The sequence below is a fragment of the Chiloscyllium punctatum genome, chromosome 12, assembly GCF_047496795.1.
Source record: "Chiloscyllium punctatum isolate Juve2018m chromosome 12, sChiPun1.3, whole genome shotgun sequence".
NCBI classification, from domain to species: Eukaryota; Metazoa; Chordata; class Chondrichthyes; order Orectolobiformes; family Hemiscylliidae; genus Chiloscyllium; species Chiloscyllium punctatum.
In genome coordinates, this window is record NC_092750.1 from 31873215 (window position 1) to 31891385 (window position 18171).

At 40.6% G+C, this 18171-nt stretch overlaps 1 protein-coding gene across 3 annotated transcripts in view; it reads right to left on the minus strand.

Annotated features, from left to right (window-relative positions):
- LOC140483756 (FYVE, RhoGEF and PH domain-containing protein 3-like) overlaps positions 1–18171 on the minus strand; it is a 221266-nt gene that overhangs the window by 85245 nt on the left and 117850 nt on the right. For all 3 annotated transcript variants that reach the window (XM_072582280.1, XM_072582278.1, XM_072582279.1), the window contains exons 2-4: positions 17434–17601; positions 8834–9023; positions 7035–7620 (exon numbers count right to left, since the gene is read on the minus strand). In XM_072582280.1, the coding sequence (XP_072438381.1) occupies positions 7035–7620; positions 8834–9023; positions 17434–17601 (944 nt within the window). The remainder of the gene's footprint in view (positions 1–7034; positions 7621–8833; positions 9024–17433; positions 17602–18171) is intronic.

The following is an 18171-nucleotide window of genomic DNA, read 5'->3' on the forward strand; positions in this document are numbered from 1 at the left end:
AGAGGAGGGTGATGCGGATAGGTGGGAAGGAAGATGGACAGGTAGGACAGATCATGAGGGCAGAGCCGAGTTGGAAGACTGGAACTGGGATAAGATGGGGGGAGGGGAAATGAGGAAACTGGTGAAATCCAGATTGATGTCTTGTGGTTTGAGGGGCCCCAGACAGAAGATGAGCTATTCTTCCTCCAGGTGTCGGATGGTAAGGTGTGGTGATGAAGGATGCCCAGGATCTGCATGCCCTTGGTGGAGTGGGAGGGGGAGTTGAAGTGTTTGGCCACAGGACAGTGAAGTTGGTTGGTGTGGGTGTCCCAGAGATGTTCTCTGAAACGCTCTGCAAGCAGGCGTCCTGTCTCCCCAATGTAGAGGAGACCGCATCAGGAGCAACAGATACAGTAAATGATGTGAAGTGCAGGTAAAATTCTGATGGATGTGGAAGGCTCCTTTGCAGCCTTATCAATAGTCTCCTACCCAACTGAGGTCTGGGTCTGAAAGCTTACCCAGTGCAGCTAGAAAACGTCAATCAGATCTGGCTGCTAAACCCAGTCCCTATTAAAAAAACTCTACCCAAAGAAAAAAAATCCATTCCACCAATTCTGAACCAATATCCAGTCCCTCTCTTTTGGATAATGCAGCTAATAACACTGAGGCAACTAAATAGGATTTAAAAATTAGGAAGGAATGAGAAACGGTTACTTTGGGTATTCTAATGCTAATGGCTCAAGAACAGGAAAAGGAATCATGACAAAAGATATTCTATGATTTAAAAGCTAGATGAGGGCATTTCCACTCACTAGGACAAAGACAAGGAAGCATTGGGAAAAAAAATGGTTCATTCACTGTGTCAAAAGCTGTAGACATGTCAAGAAAGAAGAGGAGAAATAATATACAAAGGCTGCAGTTATATTATATATTATTTGCAGCTTTGCTTTGTGTTATGGTGAGATAGAGTCATCAAGATACTCAACATGGAAACAGACCCTTTGGTCCAACTCATCCATGCTAACCAGATATCCTAAACAAATCTCGTCCCATTTGGCCGATATCCCTCCAAACCCTTCCTATTCGTATACCCACCTGATGCCTTTTAAATGCTGTAAATTTACCTGCCTCAAACATTTCTTCTGGCAGCTCATATCATACACGCATCACTTTCGCATGGAAAAGATGCCCCTTAGGTTTCTTTTAGATCTTTCCACTCTCACCTTGAGCCTATGCCCTCTAATTCTAGACTCCCCTACCCCAGGGAAAAGACCTTGTCTGTTTACTCTATCCATGCCCATCATGATTTTATGTTTGGAGAGTTTCATGCATATAGTTGTGGGAAAGATGGGCATGAACCTGAGAGGTAATATGTTCAAGAATTTTGAAGATGAAGGCAAATTAGAGATAGGTCATAGTTAGAAAACTTTCCAATCATTGCTGTATTCATTCTGAGTACTCAAAACATATTCTTTCAAGTCAGAGTGACTAGCAGTGCAATACAACTTGCAATGAAACTTCCTTGAGATGAAGTCCAATATCATTTCAGTCTTGGGTTTTGTTCTCTACCCAAGAACTAGATTCTGATGATTTATGTTCAACCAGACATCCTTCCCCTTTCCTAAAGCACTTATTATTTTGATTATGCTATCATCTATTCCCCAATGATACTTAGAGTCATAGAGATGTACAGCATGGAAACAGACCCTTCAGTCCAACCCGTCCATGCCAACCAGATATCCCAACCCAATCTAGTCCCACCTGCCAGCACCCGGCCCATATCCCTCCAAACCCTTCCTATTCATATACCCATCCAAATGCCCCTTAAATGTTGCAATTGTACCAGCCGCCACCACTTCCTCTGGCAGCTCATTCCATACACGTACCACCCTCTGCATGAAAAACTTCTGAAGTTCTCCGCTTCAGCTTTATTGCATTAAACAGTATTTACTGTTCTTTTTCCCAATTTGCTTATTCACTGCTCTTTTGCAATTTTCTGCTCAGTTCTGCAACTGTCTGCCTCCTCCATTGGCAACAGTTTAAAGTTGATCACTTTTCTCTCCATTGTATTCAAAAAGCTTCCAAGTTGTGTGTTTTGGAAGAGATGCCAGGTAGACTCAAAAGCAGCTTATTTATATATAATTAAGCAAAACACGGGTCCAAACACCAGACTCTGGGGACCACATTGTAAATATAACTCCAGTCATGAAAAATAACTGTGAACCAATAGTCCCTGTTTCCTGTCACTCGGACAGTACTTCCATTGTAAGTTCACTTCATGGGCTGAGGTTTTAACTGGCCTCTCAATGTCTTTTTAAAGTCTATGTACACCAGATCAACTGCATTGCCTTATCAAAACCAAGCTTACCATCTCTATTACTCTACGTGAGTCCAAGTGCTAGTTGATTTTGTCTGAAATTATTGCTTCTTAAATCTTTCCCATCACACAGATTAAACTGATTGGACAGGCCTAATCCGTATATCCTTTTTTTTTAATAAAAGGACATGACATTTGCAATTTTTTAGTTCTGTGTCACCATCCCTGTGTGTCTAAGGAGAATTTGAAAATTATGGCCTTCACAACTTTCACCCATTCTCCCCTAATTATCCTTAGGTGCAACTCATCCAGTCTCCAAGATTATCAACTTTAAACAGAGCAACTCATCCAATTTATCCTCCATCAACTTTTAGCCGATCTCTAGTCTCAACTACATCTATCATAGTTGGATAGCAGATTCCTCCATGTACCATTTAATACTTAAGTCCATTGACCCTGCTTTTACCACGCTTTTGCTATTTATATCCTGAAAAAAGACTTCTGTATTCCCTCTTATACTGGCTGACAGTCTTGTCGTTAGTGTTTTTGGTTTGTAACTTCCCCTCTGAACATTCCGCAATTAGTCTCAGATTAAATGTGGATAAAAGAGCTGAATTGCAAGGGTGAGTCAAGGATGACTGACCTTGGCATCAAATATGCGTTTGACCAAATGTGGCTTCAAGGAACCTCAGCAAAACTGAAGTAAATGAGAATCAGGTGGAAAATATTCTGCTGTTGGAGTCATACCTGGCATAAAGGAAGATGGTCGTAGTTGTTGGAGGTCAGTCATCTCAGCTCCAGGATATCACTGCAGGAGTTCCTCAGGATAGTGACCTAAATCCAACTATCTTCCAATGCTTCAGCAACGACATATAAGATTAGAAGTGTTTGCCGATGAATGCATAATGTTCAGCACCATTTGCAATTCCTCAGATAATGAAGCATTCCAAGATCAAATGCAAATATCCAGGCTTGGGTTGACAAGTGACAAGAAACAATGGCATGACTTAAATGCTCACCAATCACCATCACCAAGGAGAGAATCTAACTATCAGCATTTGAGATCCAATAATGTTACCATCAAAGATTCTCCAACTATCAATATTCTGGGTGTTACCATTGATGAAAAACTGAATTGGAGTATCTATATAAATAAATTGGCTACAAGAGCAGGTCAGATTCTCGGGGTCCTGCAGTGAGTAACTCACTTCTTCACTCCCCAAAGCCTGTCCATTACCTACAAGGCACAAGTCAGGAGTATGATAGAATACTCCCCACTTGCCTGGATGAGTGCAGCTCCAACAACACTCAAGCAGCTTGACACCATCCAGGCCAAACTAGCCCACTTGATCAGCACCACATCCACACGCTCCACTACTGACACAGCAGCAAGCTGTACCATCTACAAGGTGCACTGCAGAAATTCACTGAAGTTCCTTAAACAACAGCTTCCAAACACATTCACTTCCACTTTCACCTAGGAGAACGGCAGCAGATAGTGGCATTACCATGTATCTGCAAGTTCCCCTCCAAGCCACTCACCATCCTGACTTGGAAATGTATTGCCATTCCTTCAGTTTTGTTGGGTCATAATCCTGGAATTCCCTCCTAAGGGCATGGTGGGTCAACCTACAGCAGGTGAATTGCAGTGGTTCAAGAAGGCAGCTCACCGTTACCTTTTCAACAGTAACTAGAAACAGGCAATAAATGCAGGACCAGCCAGTAACACCCACGAATGAATGAATTTTAAAAAAAGGTGTGGTTCTCTTCCAGACAGTCCTGATGAAAAGTCAATGACTGAAAAATTAGCTTTATTTCTTTTGCACCATTCACTGCCTGTCTCACGGAGTATTTCCGGCATTTTATTTTCTTTCAGATTCCCAGCATTTGCAATATTTGCTTTACTCACTTCCTGGGTTGGATTTTGTTGGGTTAACAGGCCATTTAGGTGTAGGTTTCAGCTATTTGCAAGTGGCTGGATTTTATGTTGCAATTGTAGTTAGGTTTCATATCTCTAAGATAGGACCATTCCCTTCTAAGAGTTGTAGTAATGGATGCTGCCCTTAAAGCAAGAGGAAATGGGGCTGTGGTTCAGTGGGGCAAATTGGTAGGCACAGTAAGAATGAGGGTAGGAAGGTTTTATCTGTGAAGGAAAGTATTTCTGCTCCTCTGCTACAGATTGAACAATAAGGGTTGATAGGTGCCCTCTACTTTCTCCAACCTACGGAGAGACATCTCACATTGCCAAGGGCTCACCCAATGCTGATAAAATGCCAGCTGCCATATGAAGAGGCTATTGATTGGCTGCTTAAGTGACAACTAGCTTTTTAAACAACAGGACCTCCAGGTTTCCTGGCATGGGCAAACCCTGTACCTACCCTCACAATGTTTTGGATACCTCCTCTTCTGTCCCTAACACATGCAGTTCTTGAAAAGGTTTTGGTCTCCCTACTTATGGAAGGTCATAGTCATCCAAGGGGTGCAATGAAGGTTCACCAGAAACCTCCTGGGATTAAAGGACTGTTGTACGAGCAAAGATTGACTAAATGTATATTCTGAGTTTAGATCAGTGACAAGTGATCTCATTTAAAGATAAAATCCTTCAAGTATTTGTCACGTGCTAAGAAAATATTTCCTCAACTCAGAATTAAAACAAGGAATCACTGTCTCAAACTAACTGCCAATTGATGTGGAGGTGCCAGTGTTGAAGTGGGAAAGACAAGGTCAGAAGTCACATGACACGAGGTTATGGTCCAATAGGTTTATTTGAAATCACAAGCTTTCAGAACGCTGCTCCTTCATCACGTACTCTTCCTGATAAATGGGTAACGCTCTGAAAGCTCGTGATTTCAAATAAACCTGTTGGACTATAACCCAGTGTTGTGTGACTCCCGAACTCAAAATAAGTGGTCAGCCATTAAGAACGGAGATGTGAAAAAAGTTTTTCACCTAAAGGATCTTCGGTCTCTGAGACTCCTCCCCTAAAAAGCTAGATGTACAGTCATTAAGTAGATTCAAGTCAAAGGGAACAAGGGAATTAAAGAACTGGGATAGTGTGGGCTGGTGGAGTTAAGGTCAATCAGCCATAATCATCTTCAGTGGCATTAGTGACTTTAAGGGCCAATAGACAACTCCAGTTCTCTGGTGATGGATTCCAGTATATTTTTCCCACTATATGATTGGAAACCTGCATTGTTGAATAATTATGTACAATCTTCTAATTGACAATCTGTGAACATAACCCTAATCTGGTGAGCTGTGGAAAGTTCTAACCAATGCAATTCAAGTTTTCTCATCCATTTAGTTTAATATTCTTAAGTAGAAAGCGACGGGCCCTGGAGGTCTATTGAATTTGACCTCCATTGTGTTAGTCACAATAATTTATTTTGGAACTATCTGAATATCTGTAAGCGTCTCCTCTTCATTGATGTTTATACATTCACATATATGTGGTATTCTCTCCCACTTCTCCATTATAATTGCAGAAACACTAAACATACCCATGATCTCCACAGACTTGACTAATATCTTCTAAAAAGTGGTTGCAATGGACGTATGCATTTATTTAGCAATCTCCTTGATCCAGACATGCTAAGGGTAACACACAGCAAATACTCATGACAAAATTCCAGGTTTACTGTACACACTTAGTCCTTGTTATTTTTGGTCTCTTCATTGGTTTTTACTATCTTTCTGCTCCTTTTCCTCATCACTATTTCTTAATCCTGAATGACGTTATATTTCACATTCAACATTAGTCACATTCATTCATTCCATTTAGGCTTTCAGCAGTTATACATTTATAAGTTGGTCTCATGTACACCACTGTTGCATCTCAGTAAGTAGGTGATGGGATTACTGTTGGATGGAGCATGTCATACTAGGAAGGTCCCAGAATTAGGATCATTTGTGGTCTGTCACAGGAGTGATTAGCCTCTGCAACATTTGTTTCTCAAGATTCAGAAGAGTAATACAATAGGAAAAAAAGTTGAGAAAGAGGTTGGAGGAAAACTGATTGATAAGACTTCATTTTCTCACGAGGCTATTGGCAAACTCTGTTATTCCTCATCTTCAAGATAACAATTATGCTTATACACTGAAAGCAAACTATTGCAGGCGTACTAAGTAATCAATTCCATGAAGTTACTCAGAAAATTTGTTGTATTAGTTACTCTTTAATCACGGTAGGAAAACTTGTAACTATCCCTAATGATACTTTATTGACTTCAAGTAGTGTTTCTTACAGAAGTTTATTGTGATTGCATACCAAGTTCATAAAAGAGAAAGAAGTTCAAATATTACACTGCAAACTGTATTGCCCATGAAATTCATGGGATAAGGGCATCATTGACGAGGCCAGCATTTATTGCCCATCCCAGAGGGCAGGTAAGAGTCAACCACATTACTGTGGGTCTGGAGTCACATGTAGGCTAGACCAGGTGAGAATGGCAGTTTCCCTAAAAGACTGGGAACTGATGGGTTTTTCCCCCAACAGGTGACAAATGACTCTTCAATCATCAATAGATTCTTAATTCCAGAATTTTACTGAATGAAAATTCCACCATCTGCCAAGGTGGGATTTGAACCCAGGTCCTCAGAGCATGACCTGGATCTCTAGATTAATAGTCCAGCAATAATACCACTCAGCCATTGCCTCCCCGTTATACCAATTAGTATGACTTTGTTCAGCTACCTTTGGTACCCACATTTGATAAAATCTCTGAAAATAACAGCTTACCTTGATTGTTTCTGACTGTTCAACTTTAGACACTTCTGTTGGTTCATTTTCTTCACTGCTGACTTCATCCATATCACTGTCATCATCTTCCTGAGTGGAATCTCTCTTTTGTTGTAATTCAGAATCATCATCAGGCTTGATCTCAGAATCATTTCCATTCTCCAAAGGACTGACATTCTTTGCCTCCTCTATGCCTTCTTCATTAGGAAAAACTTCACCTTCCCCACTACATGAAGGGCTGTCAATGCCACTGTCTCTGTTGGGTATTTTGCCATTTGCACTGTGCTCCAGAGTTGACTCACTAGTTTCAGCTGCAGCTGTTGCCTCTGGAGTCCTGGCTATGCTTGTACAGTCATTGTCTTTTACACTGTCTGTCATTGTAGCATTGCCCTCATTAGAGTGTTCCATCCCTTCCATGCCAATTTCTGTTTCATTAGATTCCGTTTTGTCTGCTGTGCTCTCAATTGAATATCCTGCGGGTTCCAATTCACTGTCAGATGCTGCACACTCAGAGGAATCCCGTGATTGCTCCATTTTCAGGGATAAAATCAGCTGATTTCTTTTGGTTAACTCTGGACTTAGCTGCCTGCAGGAACACATTGACATTTCACGTAGATACAAGTAATTTAAACAAATGCCATTCAACCCAACACAAAGGCAAAAAGTACTAAATACTGAAGATCTGAAATACAAATAGTAAGTGGAAATACTCAGCAGACCAGTCAGCCACAAGGGGAAGATTTTCTATTCATAGGAACATACTTTAAAAGACTTACACTGCAGAAGGAAACCAATTCAGCCCTTCATGTCTATGCCAGTTTATATTTCTATTAAGTTTAATAAATGTATCAGTTTTGAATTTTTGTAAACAATACATCCATCAAAAATGTCTGCATTCATGATTTACAAGAGGTAAAAAGTATGTAGAAAAAACAATATCTTTTCCAGCAATTAAGCAGTAATGTTTAGCATTATTGGCATATCTGGCGAACACCAAGCTTCTGAGGACTTTACTAATTTCAATATTGTCCATGGATTTGGAGAATAGATAAATCCGTGGGGCAGATTTCTACACATCATTCATAGGAACCAGAGGTTGGACACAGCCATTTTAACCAACTGACAAATTTTGATTGATCCAGTTATATTAGGGCATGAGACCATCAAAAATTAAGTGTCAAATCAGTGTTCTGTTTCCTGGATTTGTTACGCCTTTAAAAATGCAAATGTTTAATAACACACAAAGGTTGAGTGCATCAGATAGAAGGAAATAATGTTATTACTTGAGGCCCAAAGATATTATACAGAAGAACCATTTTAAGAACCCTCAGTTATATAGCTATACTGGACAATGAAAAGCTCAAATTCAGCCCTGTGCGTGGCCGAAAGCTGATTCAGTGTAAGGACAAATGCTTTCTTTGCACAATAGACCGTGCAAGTTCACAACTTCGTTTATGAACATAAAGAAAAATAGATTTCTAAAAATTTAATATTTTAGGAAATTACTTGAAGATTGCCAATTTTTCATTAAAACAGGCAACAAATTTACAAAGGTTGCTATTTTCAATCTTCAGAAAATTCTTTTAAATTATTTCTAATGCCCCGATAGTTGATTTACAAGACGTAACTTAGGTATTTTGTGAAGAGCTTAAAGAACACAGCACTAGTGGTGACAGCTACATGTCACCCTCACCTACTGCAATAAAAGTAACAAAAAATGCACAAGCTCAGAACATGATACAAGAGCACTCAACAATTTTTTAAAAACTCAGCAACATAGCATTTTTAATTAGGCTTACCTGACACTTTCAAATTTCTCAATAAGTGAGGAGACACAAGACAACACCAGTGTTTCTTTGCTCACAGCCTCTGAACAGGAGCTCTTGGTTAGCTTAGGGTCAGCTGGCAAAGGCCTTGATGGAGCTGGAGGAATCAGTTGAAATGGTGCTTCTTGACACAAGGCTTGAAGATAGACAGGCTTAGGAGGTACTAATGTAAAAATTATGGAGAATTATTGAGTAAAGTTCTTCTTTATATTTCAACCGGTGTCTTCAAAAATCATTTCTTGTCAACAGCAGACCGGCAAGTTTCATTTATCACTTTCCAGGTTTCTGCTTTGTTCTAGAAGATCCCATTACACTCTCTGAAAGCAACAATCTATAGGATTCTAACTATATGTATGGTGAAACATTCCTTTACTATATTCCATTTTTAACCTGTCATTTAAAGACATCGTAGAACATCAAATATTTGAACGTTGGACTTGCGCTTCCTTGTTGCTAGAACAGGAAGTGCTGAAAATGAGTTTAAAAAAAAGTGTGGTTTTTTTATAACCGTAAGTAAAGGTATTGCAGTACCTAAGGCAAAAATAAAGTAAAACAATGGATTTGAATTGAATAGTTATATTCATGGCAGTGGAAGAAAGCATCAGTTTTGTCTCGTGCATTAATAGATTATTATAGTGTTTTTGCACTCTGTCTAGTTTTGCATTAGAGCAACTAATGTACTGCATTCATGTCTTTCTATGGGTATATTCAGCTTCTCCACAGCTTCCTTCCTCTTTCTTGGTCTGGTAGATCTTCTCAAAGACAAAATACTGAACTCAAAATTAACAGTTTTGTTCAACACATCCAATTAACTACTGGGCCATCTGTAAGAATGGCAAAAAGAGAAGCAAACATCAACTGAACTATTTAGCTATTTAATGTTGATTATATATATTTACACATGAACAGTATGAAATTTTTTACGTAAGCAGTAACCATAGTAACATTTAAATTTGAGGCAGTGTTAAAATTGGGCTCTGACAAGATGAAGGTAATTTTATCTTAAAGCAGTATCACGCAAAGTTTATGATTTTAATTTAAATAACTCAGAAGCCATGCAGCATCCCTGCCTCCATTCCTGATGAAGGGCCTTTGCCCGAAAGGTTGATTTTTCTCGGATGCTGCCTGACCTGCTGTGCTTTTCCAGCACCACTCTAATCTAAACTCTGGTTTCCAGCATCTGCAGTCTTCACTTTTGCCAAATCAGAAGCCATGTCAGCTGGCATCAAGAAGCAAACTTAAAAATTATTTTCAAAATTGTACATTTTGATGACTTCAGTGCCCAATTTCAAAATTTCAACTAGCATTTTATTTTAAAAATCATATTTGGTGGGCGGCACGGTGGCACAGTGGTTAGCACTGCTGCCTCACAGCGCCAGAGACCCGGGTTCAATTCCCGCCTCAGGCGACTATCTGTGTGGAGTTTGCACATTCACCCCATGTCTGCATGGGTTTCCTCCGGGTGCTCCGGTTTCCTCCCACAGTCCAAAGATGTGCAGGTCAGGTGAATTGGCCATGCTAAATTGCCCGTAGTGTTAGGTAAGGGGTAGATGTAGATGTAGGGGTATGGGTGGGTTACGCTTCGGCGGGGCAGTGTGGACTTGTTGGGCCGAAGGGCCTGTTTCCACACTGTAAGTAATCCAATCTAATCTAATCTAATCTAATCTAATCTGAACCAGGCATTCAATGGTGATCAACAAATAAACCAATAAAAAAATTCAAAAATGGTATTACACAGAAGGGGAAGGGGCAATGGAGAGAGTGTTAGAAACAAGAGGAAACACTATTAAATGAGAGAACGATGGATGACTGCTGATTTATTCCTCCAGCTAAATACAATGTATTGGAAATTAATGTATAATGTGGTTATATTTGGGTCTGTTGAAAGTTTTTAAAGCTTCTAAGCCAATCCATGTTATAGGAGTGTTGATCAATATCAATATATAATTAGACAATATAATTAGGTTATATTTAATTCTTCAAATATAACCCAACTGTATACAAATTAGTACCTCATAACAGGAAATGGTCACCAAGAATGCCAACGTATGGCAAATTTTATTTCTACTCAAATCAATTGAGTCTTAACTGGATCCATATTATCTGTAATCTTTGTCTAAATGCCAGATCCTATTTTATTCAATTATTCTCCTGAAGTGCAAATATTTTATATCAATACAAAACCAGTGTAATATTTCAAACTGAATAGGTAAATGAAACCATCAAGACATTATTATTATGGTGGATACTATAGCAAAATGTGTTGTCAGGGTCAGTGCTCATGAATATCATTCTAATATCAATACAGGTATTCTTGTTTAAATCGTCTTCATGTTTTGTTTTAAAAGATTAAGCAAAGTAGTGAAGTACCCTGAATACCGTTGCCTTTAGTTGCGTTTTAGTGCAGTTATTAAGCACGCCTTTTGTTTTTTGAAGAAACCAACTGCTGCTTGGCTCACTGCCTTCCCTGAAGCCTCTCACTCCCACTCACTTGTCACTTCCTTTCCTTAACCCTCCTCATGACCACATTCCTCACTGAACCTTCCATTTGCACCTTCTCGCTGACCTTAACCAGGTGAAAGAAAGAGGGTCACTGGATAGAAGTGACAAATGGGAGCCAAGTGGAAATAATAAATGCGTTCGTAAATTAAAAACGTTTGGGCCATTTAGGCCCATGGCACCAACAGGAATTGGATGTAAAACTTATGTGTTGTCAGGGCCCAAGTCATCTGTATAAGCATTATGGGAAAGCAACTTTCATTTAGCACATTTGCTTTAACAAGCCTGTTGTTCGCAACATAAGGAGTGCTAAATGAACTTTAGCTGTATCAATTCAGCAAGGTCATCTCAACATATATTATCTGACAATTCAACATTAGCCTAGACGTTTAACATAAAATATGAATTAGTTGGCAAGAGGATTAAACATTTTAAATTTGTTTATCACCAATATTGCTAAGTATCAATATAAGTGTTAAATTGTACACCAAATAATGTGATTGATGATTTTCTACAGACTGCCAAATGTATGTGTAATTAACTAATCCAGGGGTTGTGGGCATCGCTCATTTCCCCATTTACCTTGAAGAGGGTGGTGGTGATGATGAGCCACTATGGTTCAGGCACATCTGTAGTGCTGTTAGGAAGCAGTTTGATCCAGTGATAGTGAAGGAACACAATACAGTTCCAAGCCAGAGTAGCTTGGAAAGAAGCTTGCAATGGCCATGTTCTCGAGCATCAGCTGTTCTTATTATTCTACATGGTAGAGGTTGTAGAATTATCAAAGGAAACTTGATAAGTTCCTGTAGTTAAGCTTCCGAATGCTACACACTGCTGCCACTTTTCATTAGTAGTGGTTGGACTGAATACTTAAGGTGATGGATGGAGTACCAATCTAGCAGGTTGCTTTGTCTTATATGGTGGACAGGATCTGCGGAGACGGGAGGCAAGTCAAACATCCCATATCCTCAGAATCTACACAAAAGCTGTGTTCACTCGTCAGGGCCTCAATTGGAATGTAAATTAGGAAAAGGTTCCACAATGTGAGTAAAGTGCCTGAACTGTTTTGTGGGTAAGCCCTGCCTAAACAATCAAAATTTTAAATGCTTATTTACAAGTGTGTTAGGAAGCAAAATCTGACATCAAATCACATAAGCAGATGAGTACAGACGACTAAAAGAGGTACTTTCTAAAAGGGCCAGATGGAAACAAAGAGATGAGGTGGCTTCTGAAAAGAACTGTGGAGCTTAGGCCTAGACAGCAAACTGCAAGTTTGGTAATCCTGGAGTGGTTAAATATCAGGAATGCACAAGAAGCCAGATTTGGAAGATTGTGGAAGGTTTGGAGAAAGGTAAAAGGATTAGGGAAAGGAAAGGAAATTGGCAAATTTGGGGGAAAAAAATGAACGATATTTTAAACTGAAGTGTTCATAAATCACAAGTCAATGTAGTTCAGTGAGCACAGGGGTGATGGGTGCAGAGGACTAAACTGAGTGTCAATGGCATTTGTTACCCATTCCTAATTGCCCTTCAATTCAGTGACCTGTTGGTTATTTCACAGGATTGTTAAGAGTCCACCACATTGCTGTGGGTCTGGAGGTACATGTAGGGCAGATCAGGCAGCGATAGACAGGCTGGAGGCTGGAAGAACACAGCAAGCCAGGCATCATCAGGAGCTCCCCGTGTTTTTCCAGCCTCCTGCCTGTCTATTTTGGATTCCAACATTTGCAGTTTCTTTTTGTCTCAGATCAGGCAGAGATGGCAGATTTCCTTCCCTAAAAAGGGCTTAGTGAACCAGAAAGATTTTTGTGACAATGATCCCTAATGGCTACCATTACTGAGACTAGCTTTAACTGAATTTAAATTCCACTAGTGCCAAAGGTGGGATATGAACCCTTTGGAACTGGGCCATGAGCCTGAATGTTTGGATTGTCAATCTATTGGCATTACCATAACATCATATATCTCCCAGCCAGTTTGAACATGGGTAATTTCTTCAATTGCCATATGTTTATGAAGGTAGAATGTGGAAGGCCAGTCAGAAAAGCACTGGAATAATCAAGATTGGAGTCAATAGGGGAAGCAGTGATGGTTTTATTAGCATATCAGCAGAAGTAGGAGATGTTATGGAGTTCAAAATAGACAGTCCAGGTAATGGCACTGGCATACACTTGGAAGCTCACCTTGGTCAATTATAAAATCAAGGTTATGAATTGTCTGGTTCAGCCTCAGACAAGTGCTATGGAGAGGAATTGAGTTGGTAGTTAAGGAATGGTGTTTTTTTCATGCCACAAGAAACAAAGCTTTCAGTTCCCAGTAACCTTCCCAGGAAAATTCTACTCATCCAGTGTCAATGTCGGACAGGTAATTTAACAGTTTAAGTACAGTGAAGGAGCATAGAGAGGTCAAATTAAGTACAGCCATCAGTGTACATGTGAAAATTGATGCTGTGCATTTGGATGATGCTGATGAGCAATAGGTGGCGGTCAAGGATAGCTCTTTAGAGGAAATTAAAGGCCGTGGTGCAAAATCAGGAACAGAGGGTATTGCAAAAGACTCTCTGGCTATAATTAAATGAATACCGTACACAGAGGAACCTTGATTATCCGAATATCAATTATCCGAATATCAGATTATCTGAAGGAGATCTCGAGGTCCCAATAGAAACATCAAAGACATGCTTCCAACACTGATCATGTCTTTTGTGATTAAACAGGCACCAAATGACTGATTTCCCACCCTCTTTCTCCCCCAACACTTTCCCTGGAGTTCTACAGAGGGTGAACCCTAAACCCCCAACCCCTTCCCCAGATAATCTCTCCAACACTGTCCTGTACAGGGGCAAAGGTAGAACGGGGGGACAGTGTTGGTCAGGGTGGAGGCGGGCAGAGGGTGGCATTGGTTGGGTTTGGGGGGGCACGGGCAGGCACAAGGTGGTGTTGGATGAGGGCGGCGGGGTTGCGGGGGCTCGCGTGCAGTGTGCTGCTGTCTTGTCTCTTGAACGGGGAGCAGACTTAAAAAATTCCGAGTCCCAGAGGAAAGGCATTTAATCGTTTAACCGAATAATCGATTATCCGAACGAAATAGTGCCTGCCCATCTCGTTCGGATAATCGAGGTTCCTCTGTATTCTCGAATAATAGTCGATGTAAAAGTCGACCCCTTATTTTTGGCCAAATAACCTAGAATTTTCCATATATCTTATGTAAAAGTTGACCCTAGTTTTTCCACAGATAACAGCTCAACATTTATGAATCAGTGTGCCGGCCGTCACATCCTGCTCCAGCTTTCCACTCTGCCGGTTGTTCTGCTCCGCTCCCAGTCTTCCAGTCCGCTGGCTGTTGGGTTCTGCTCTGGGCTTTCAGAATTACCATCATTCGTTGATTTTTATTATCCTTTAGAGATCAGTTGGGCCTCTGCTAATGATACAGTATGAATTTTGATGGGCATGAATTTCAGCCCCTCAAAAGGTAGTATCCACATAATAATTGACCCCATAAATTAAACTTTAAAAAGCAGTCAAAAAATTTGACTATTACTCGAGTATATACGATAAAAATGGAATGAGGCGAATGCAATGGCAGCCATTAGACAATGGTGAGAAGGTATGGAGGACAATACTGATAAGACTATGAGAACATCCCTTTTTTTTTCAGATTGTGTAAGTGATCCCTTTTGGACTCACCCTCACATAGCCATTGATGTCTCTGAGGCTAAGTGATTGTATCTGGACAGGTCTCAAGGCCTAAATACAAATTCCAAAAGGATGCAATATATCAGATGTTAAATGATTAGCTTCCTCCACACTTAGCATCATCTCAATACACATCAACCCTACCCTCAGTTCCACCAACCAGAACCTCTCACCATGAGCAGCATTAACCAACAATTTAAATATTCAAATGAGAGTTATCACAAACTTCTAACATCTTCCAGCCTAGCAAGTCACCGCCATCACCATACCACACCTCTCTGTGGTGTCTGTCTATCTGACAGTCTGCACAAACTCAACTGCATCAGTGGCACCTGTACACTTTCCCTCGTCATTGCCCCCATCCTTCCTACTCCTCTACCAGTATCTACTACAGTTAGATCTGGGCAACAGCCTTTGATATTCTGGTTGCAAAGAACATCACTGGCAGTGAAAGGATGTGTTTAAGTGATGTGGCTAAGGTGGAAATGTACAGAGGTCATGACTTCCCAATTCTCCTCCTTTGACACCTAAAGATTGAGACACCTTTGTAGAGGAATAGCTATAGATTCTCTGAAACCCCACAACAAGCTGCAAAATCCTTGGTAATGCATCCATTTCCATTCGCAAAAAGAATTAGAGACTGATGAATCTCCTTTAACAAAAATATGGAGGTGCTGGTGTTGGACCAGGGTTGACAAAGTTGAAAGTCACACAACACCAGGTTATAGTCCAACAGGTTTATTTGGAAGCACCAGCTTTAGGAGTGCCGCTCCTTCATCAGGTAACTAGTGGGGCAGCATCATAGGATACAGAATTGATAGTAAAAGATCAAAGTGTCACACAACTAATGCAATTTACTGAACAAACCTAGATTGCTGTAAGGTTTTTAATCAGTTTGAATGGGGTGGAACTTCTTTCAAGTCACATTCCTGAGATTATTTTTTGTAAAGTTAGGTGACATCTCAGCTCAGACAATGCATTAAAAGGTATGAGGTTAGAGAGTCTGTCTGTACTCCAACCTTGAGTCAGACTGGTTCTATTGCCAAAGTAGGGATTGATAGAATGTCACATGGACTAACTGAGACAGAGGGGAGGGGATGAGAGGGAGAGAGGCGAGAGAGAGAGAGATGCAATGGGGAGGGGAGGGGAGGGGAGGAAGGGAAAGAAGGAAGGGAAAGAAGGAAGGAAAGAGAGAGCGCGCGCGCGAGAGAGAGAGCCACGAGAGAGAGAGCGAGAGAGAGGGGGAATGAGAGAGAGGGGGGACGAGGGGAATGAGAGAAAGAGAGGACGAGAGAGAGAGATGGGGGGGGAATGGGAGTGAGAGCGACAGTGGGAGAGAAAGAGGGGGATGACGAGAGCGAGAAACGGAGGGGCAGAGCGAGGAAGGGGAGCGAAAGGGGGGGGTGGAAAGAGAGCGTGAGACAGACTGCGAGGGGCTGAGCAACAGAGACGGGTGGGGACGGACGGACGGACGGACGGAAGGAAGGAAGGAAAGAGAGAGAGAGAGAGAGAGAGAGAGAGAGAGAGAGAGAGAGAGAGAGAGAGAGAGAGAGAGAGAGAGAGAGAGAGAAGAGGGGGTAAGAGAGAGGAGAGGGGAAAGAGAGAGGAGAGGGGAAAGAGAGAGGAAAGAGGAAGGGGGGGGAAGAGAGAGGGGGGGGGGAGAGAGAGGGAGGGTGGGAGTAACTAGGTGAGTGAACGAGAGCACGTGTGCGTGCCTTTAACAAAGTGTAATTGGTGAAGAGGTACTGAATTTAAAAATTACATAAGTGACATGAATCTTGACACGTGCAGAATTGGAACAGGCAAAAGTCTATTTGCAGATCGAAGCTAAAGTTCTGGTGAAACCAATGCACACAAGACATTGGTTAACACCTGGGCACCCACCCTTTTGGAAGTGTGTGTTTACAGTTGAACAAAGGTACCGTGATCTCTCTATTTTGGAGCTACTCTTGTTAAAAGGATAAGGGAGCATATGCTACTAATGCAACATTTCGATGAAAAGATGGTCAGGAAATTCACACTGAACATATTATTAATCAACAAAATATATTCAAAAAAACTTTGTTGTATCCATAATGTTGATGATTTGATATTTTTAAAAATGATGCATTGACCTATCCCCGTCTGCATTAAACCCTAAACAATTATGTATACATCCGCAACTTTAGTTTAATTACTGAACTCAAACAGATCTTAAGATTTATTTTCAATGCTTATTTGATACTTTCTTGGATTCCAATCACTGGAATTTTTATATGCATGATCCTGTGAAGGAAACAGGAAAATCAAAGTCACATGATTTAGTACGGCAGTTTGTTCACCACAATATTGAAAGTTATTTTCCCACTTTACACATTTTCATTGTTTCACGCTCGGAAATTACCTTGAGGTTTTTGGGCAGTGACTTTCCTGACTGATGATTTGTTGGTTAGCTTTCTTCCTGTTTGCTGAATGCATGGTACAGAACTGAGCTGCTGAAGGTGGCCTCTGAACTCTAAAGATGAACTTGACTCAGAATTGCTTTTGACATGCAGTTGAGTATTTGAGAAACCTGGAACAGAGAAGTTATGTACAAATTAGCAACAATGCAACAAAATTATTTGTTTGTACCAAAAATATTTTTAAAAATTATTTTACTAAGAACTAGCCACACTTTAATAGCACCAGTGCAACTTAACATGTTCAAAATATTGAGTAAATGCAATTAAAGCTAAAAACCTCTTCTCAAGCTAATATTGGCTGCAGTGGAAATTAGAATAAATGTAATGCCCTGCATTGTTTGCCAGCAGGCTTTCTTGCTGCAAGGCTTGTCTTTTAACTCATGTCGGTAACTCAAGATGGTATTTGCCATTTTTAAAAAATCTCCCATATTACGATGTTGAAGGACATAGCAACTGTGAACAGTTTATGACTTCAACAGATTATTTATAAAGAAGAAAGTGTAGCTCATCATATAGATGATGCCCTCTTTTACTATCCAACCTGAACCCTTGACCTATGTGCATTTTCTCCTTCAGGGTGGCAACATCCACGGCCCAAAGCTTCCTCAGGATGAAAGTATTTTATCACAATCAGTTGGTATCGTCACTCCAGACTGGAAGATCTTCAAACTTCAATTTGA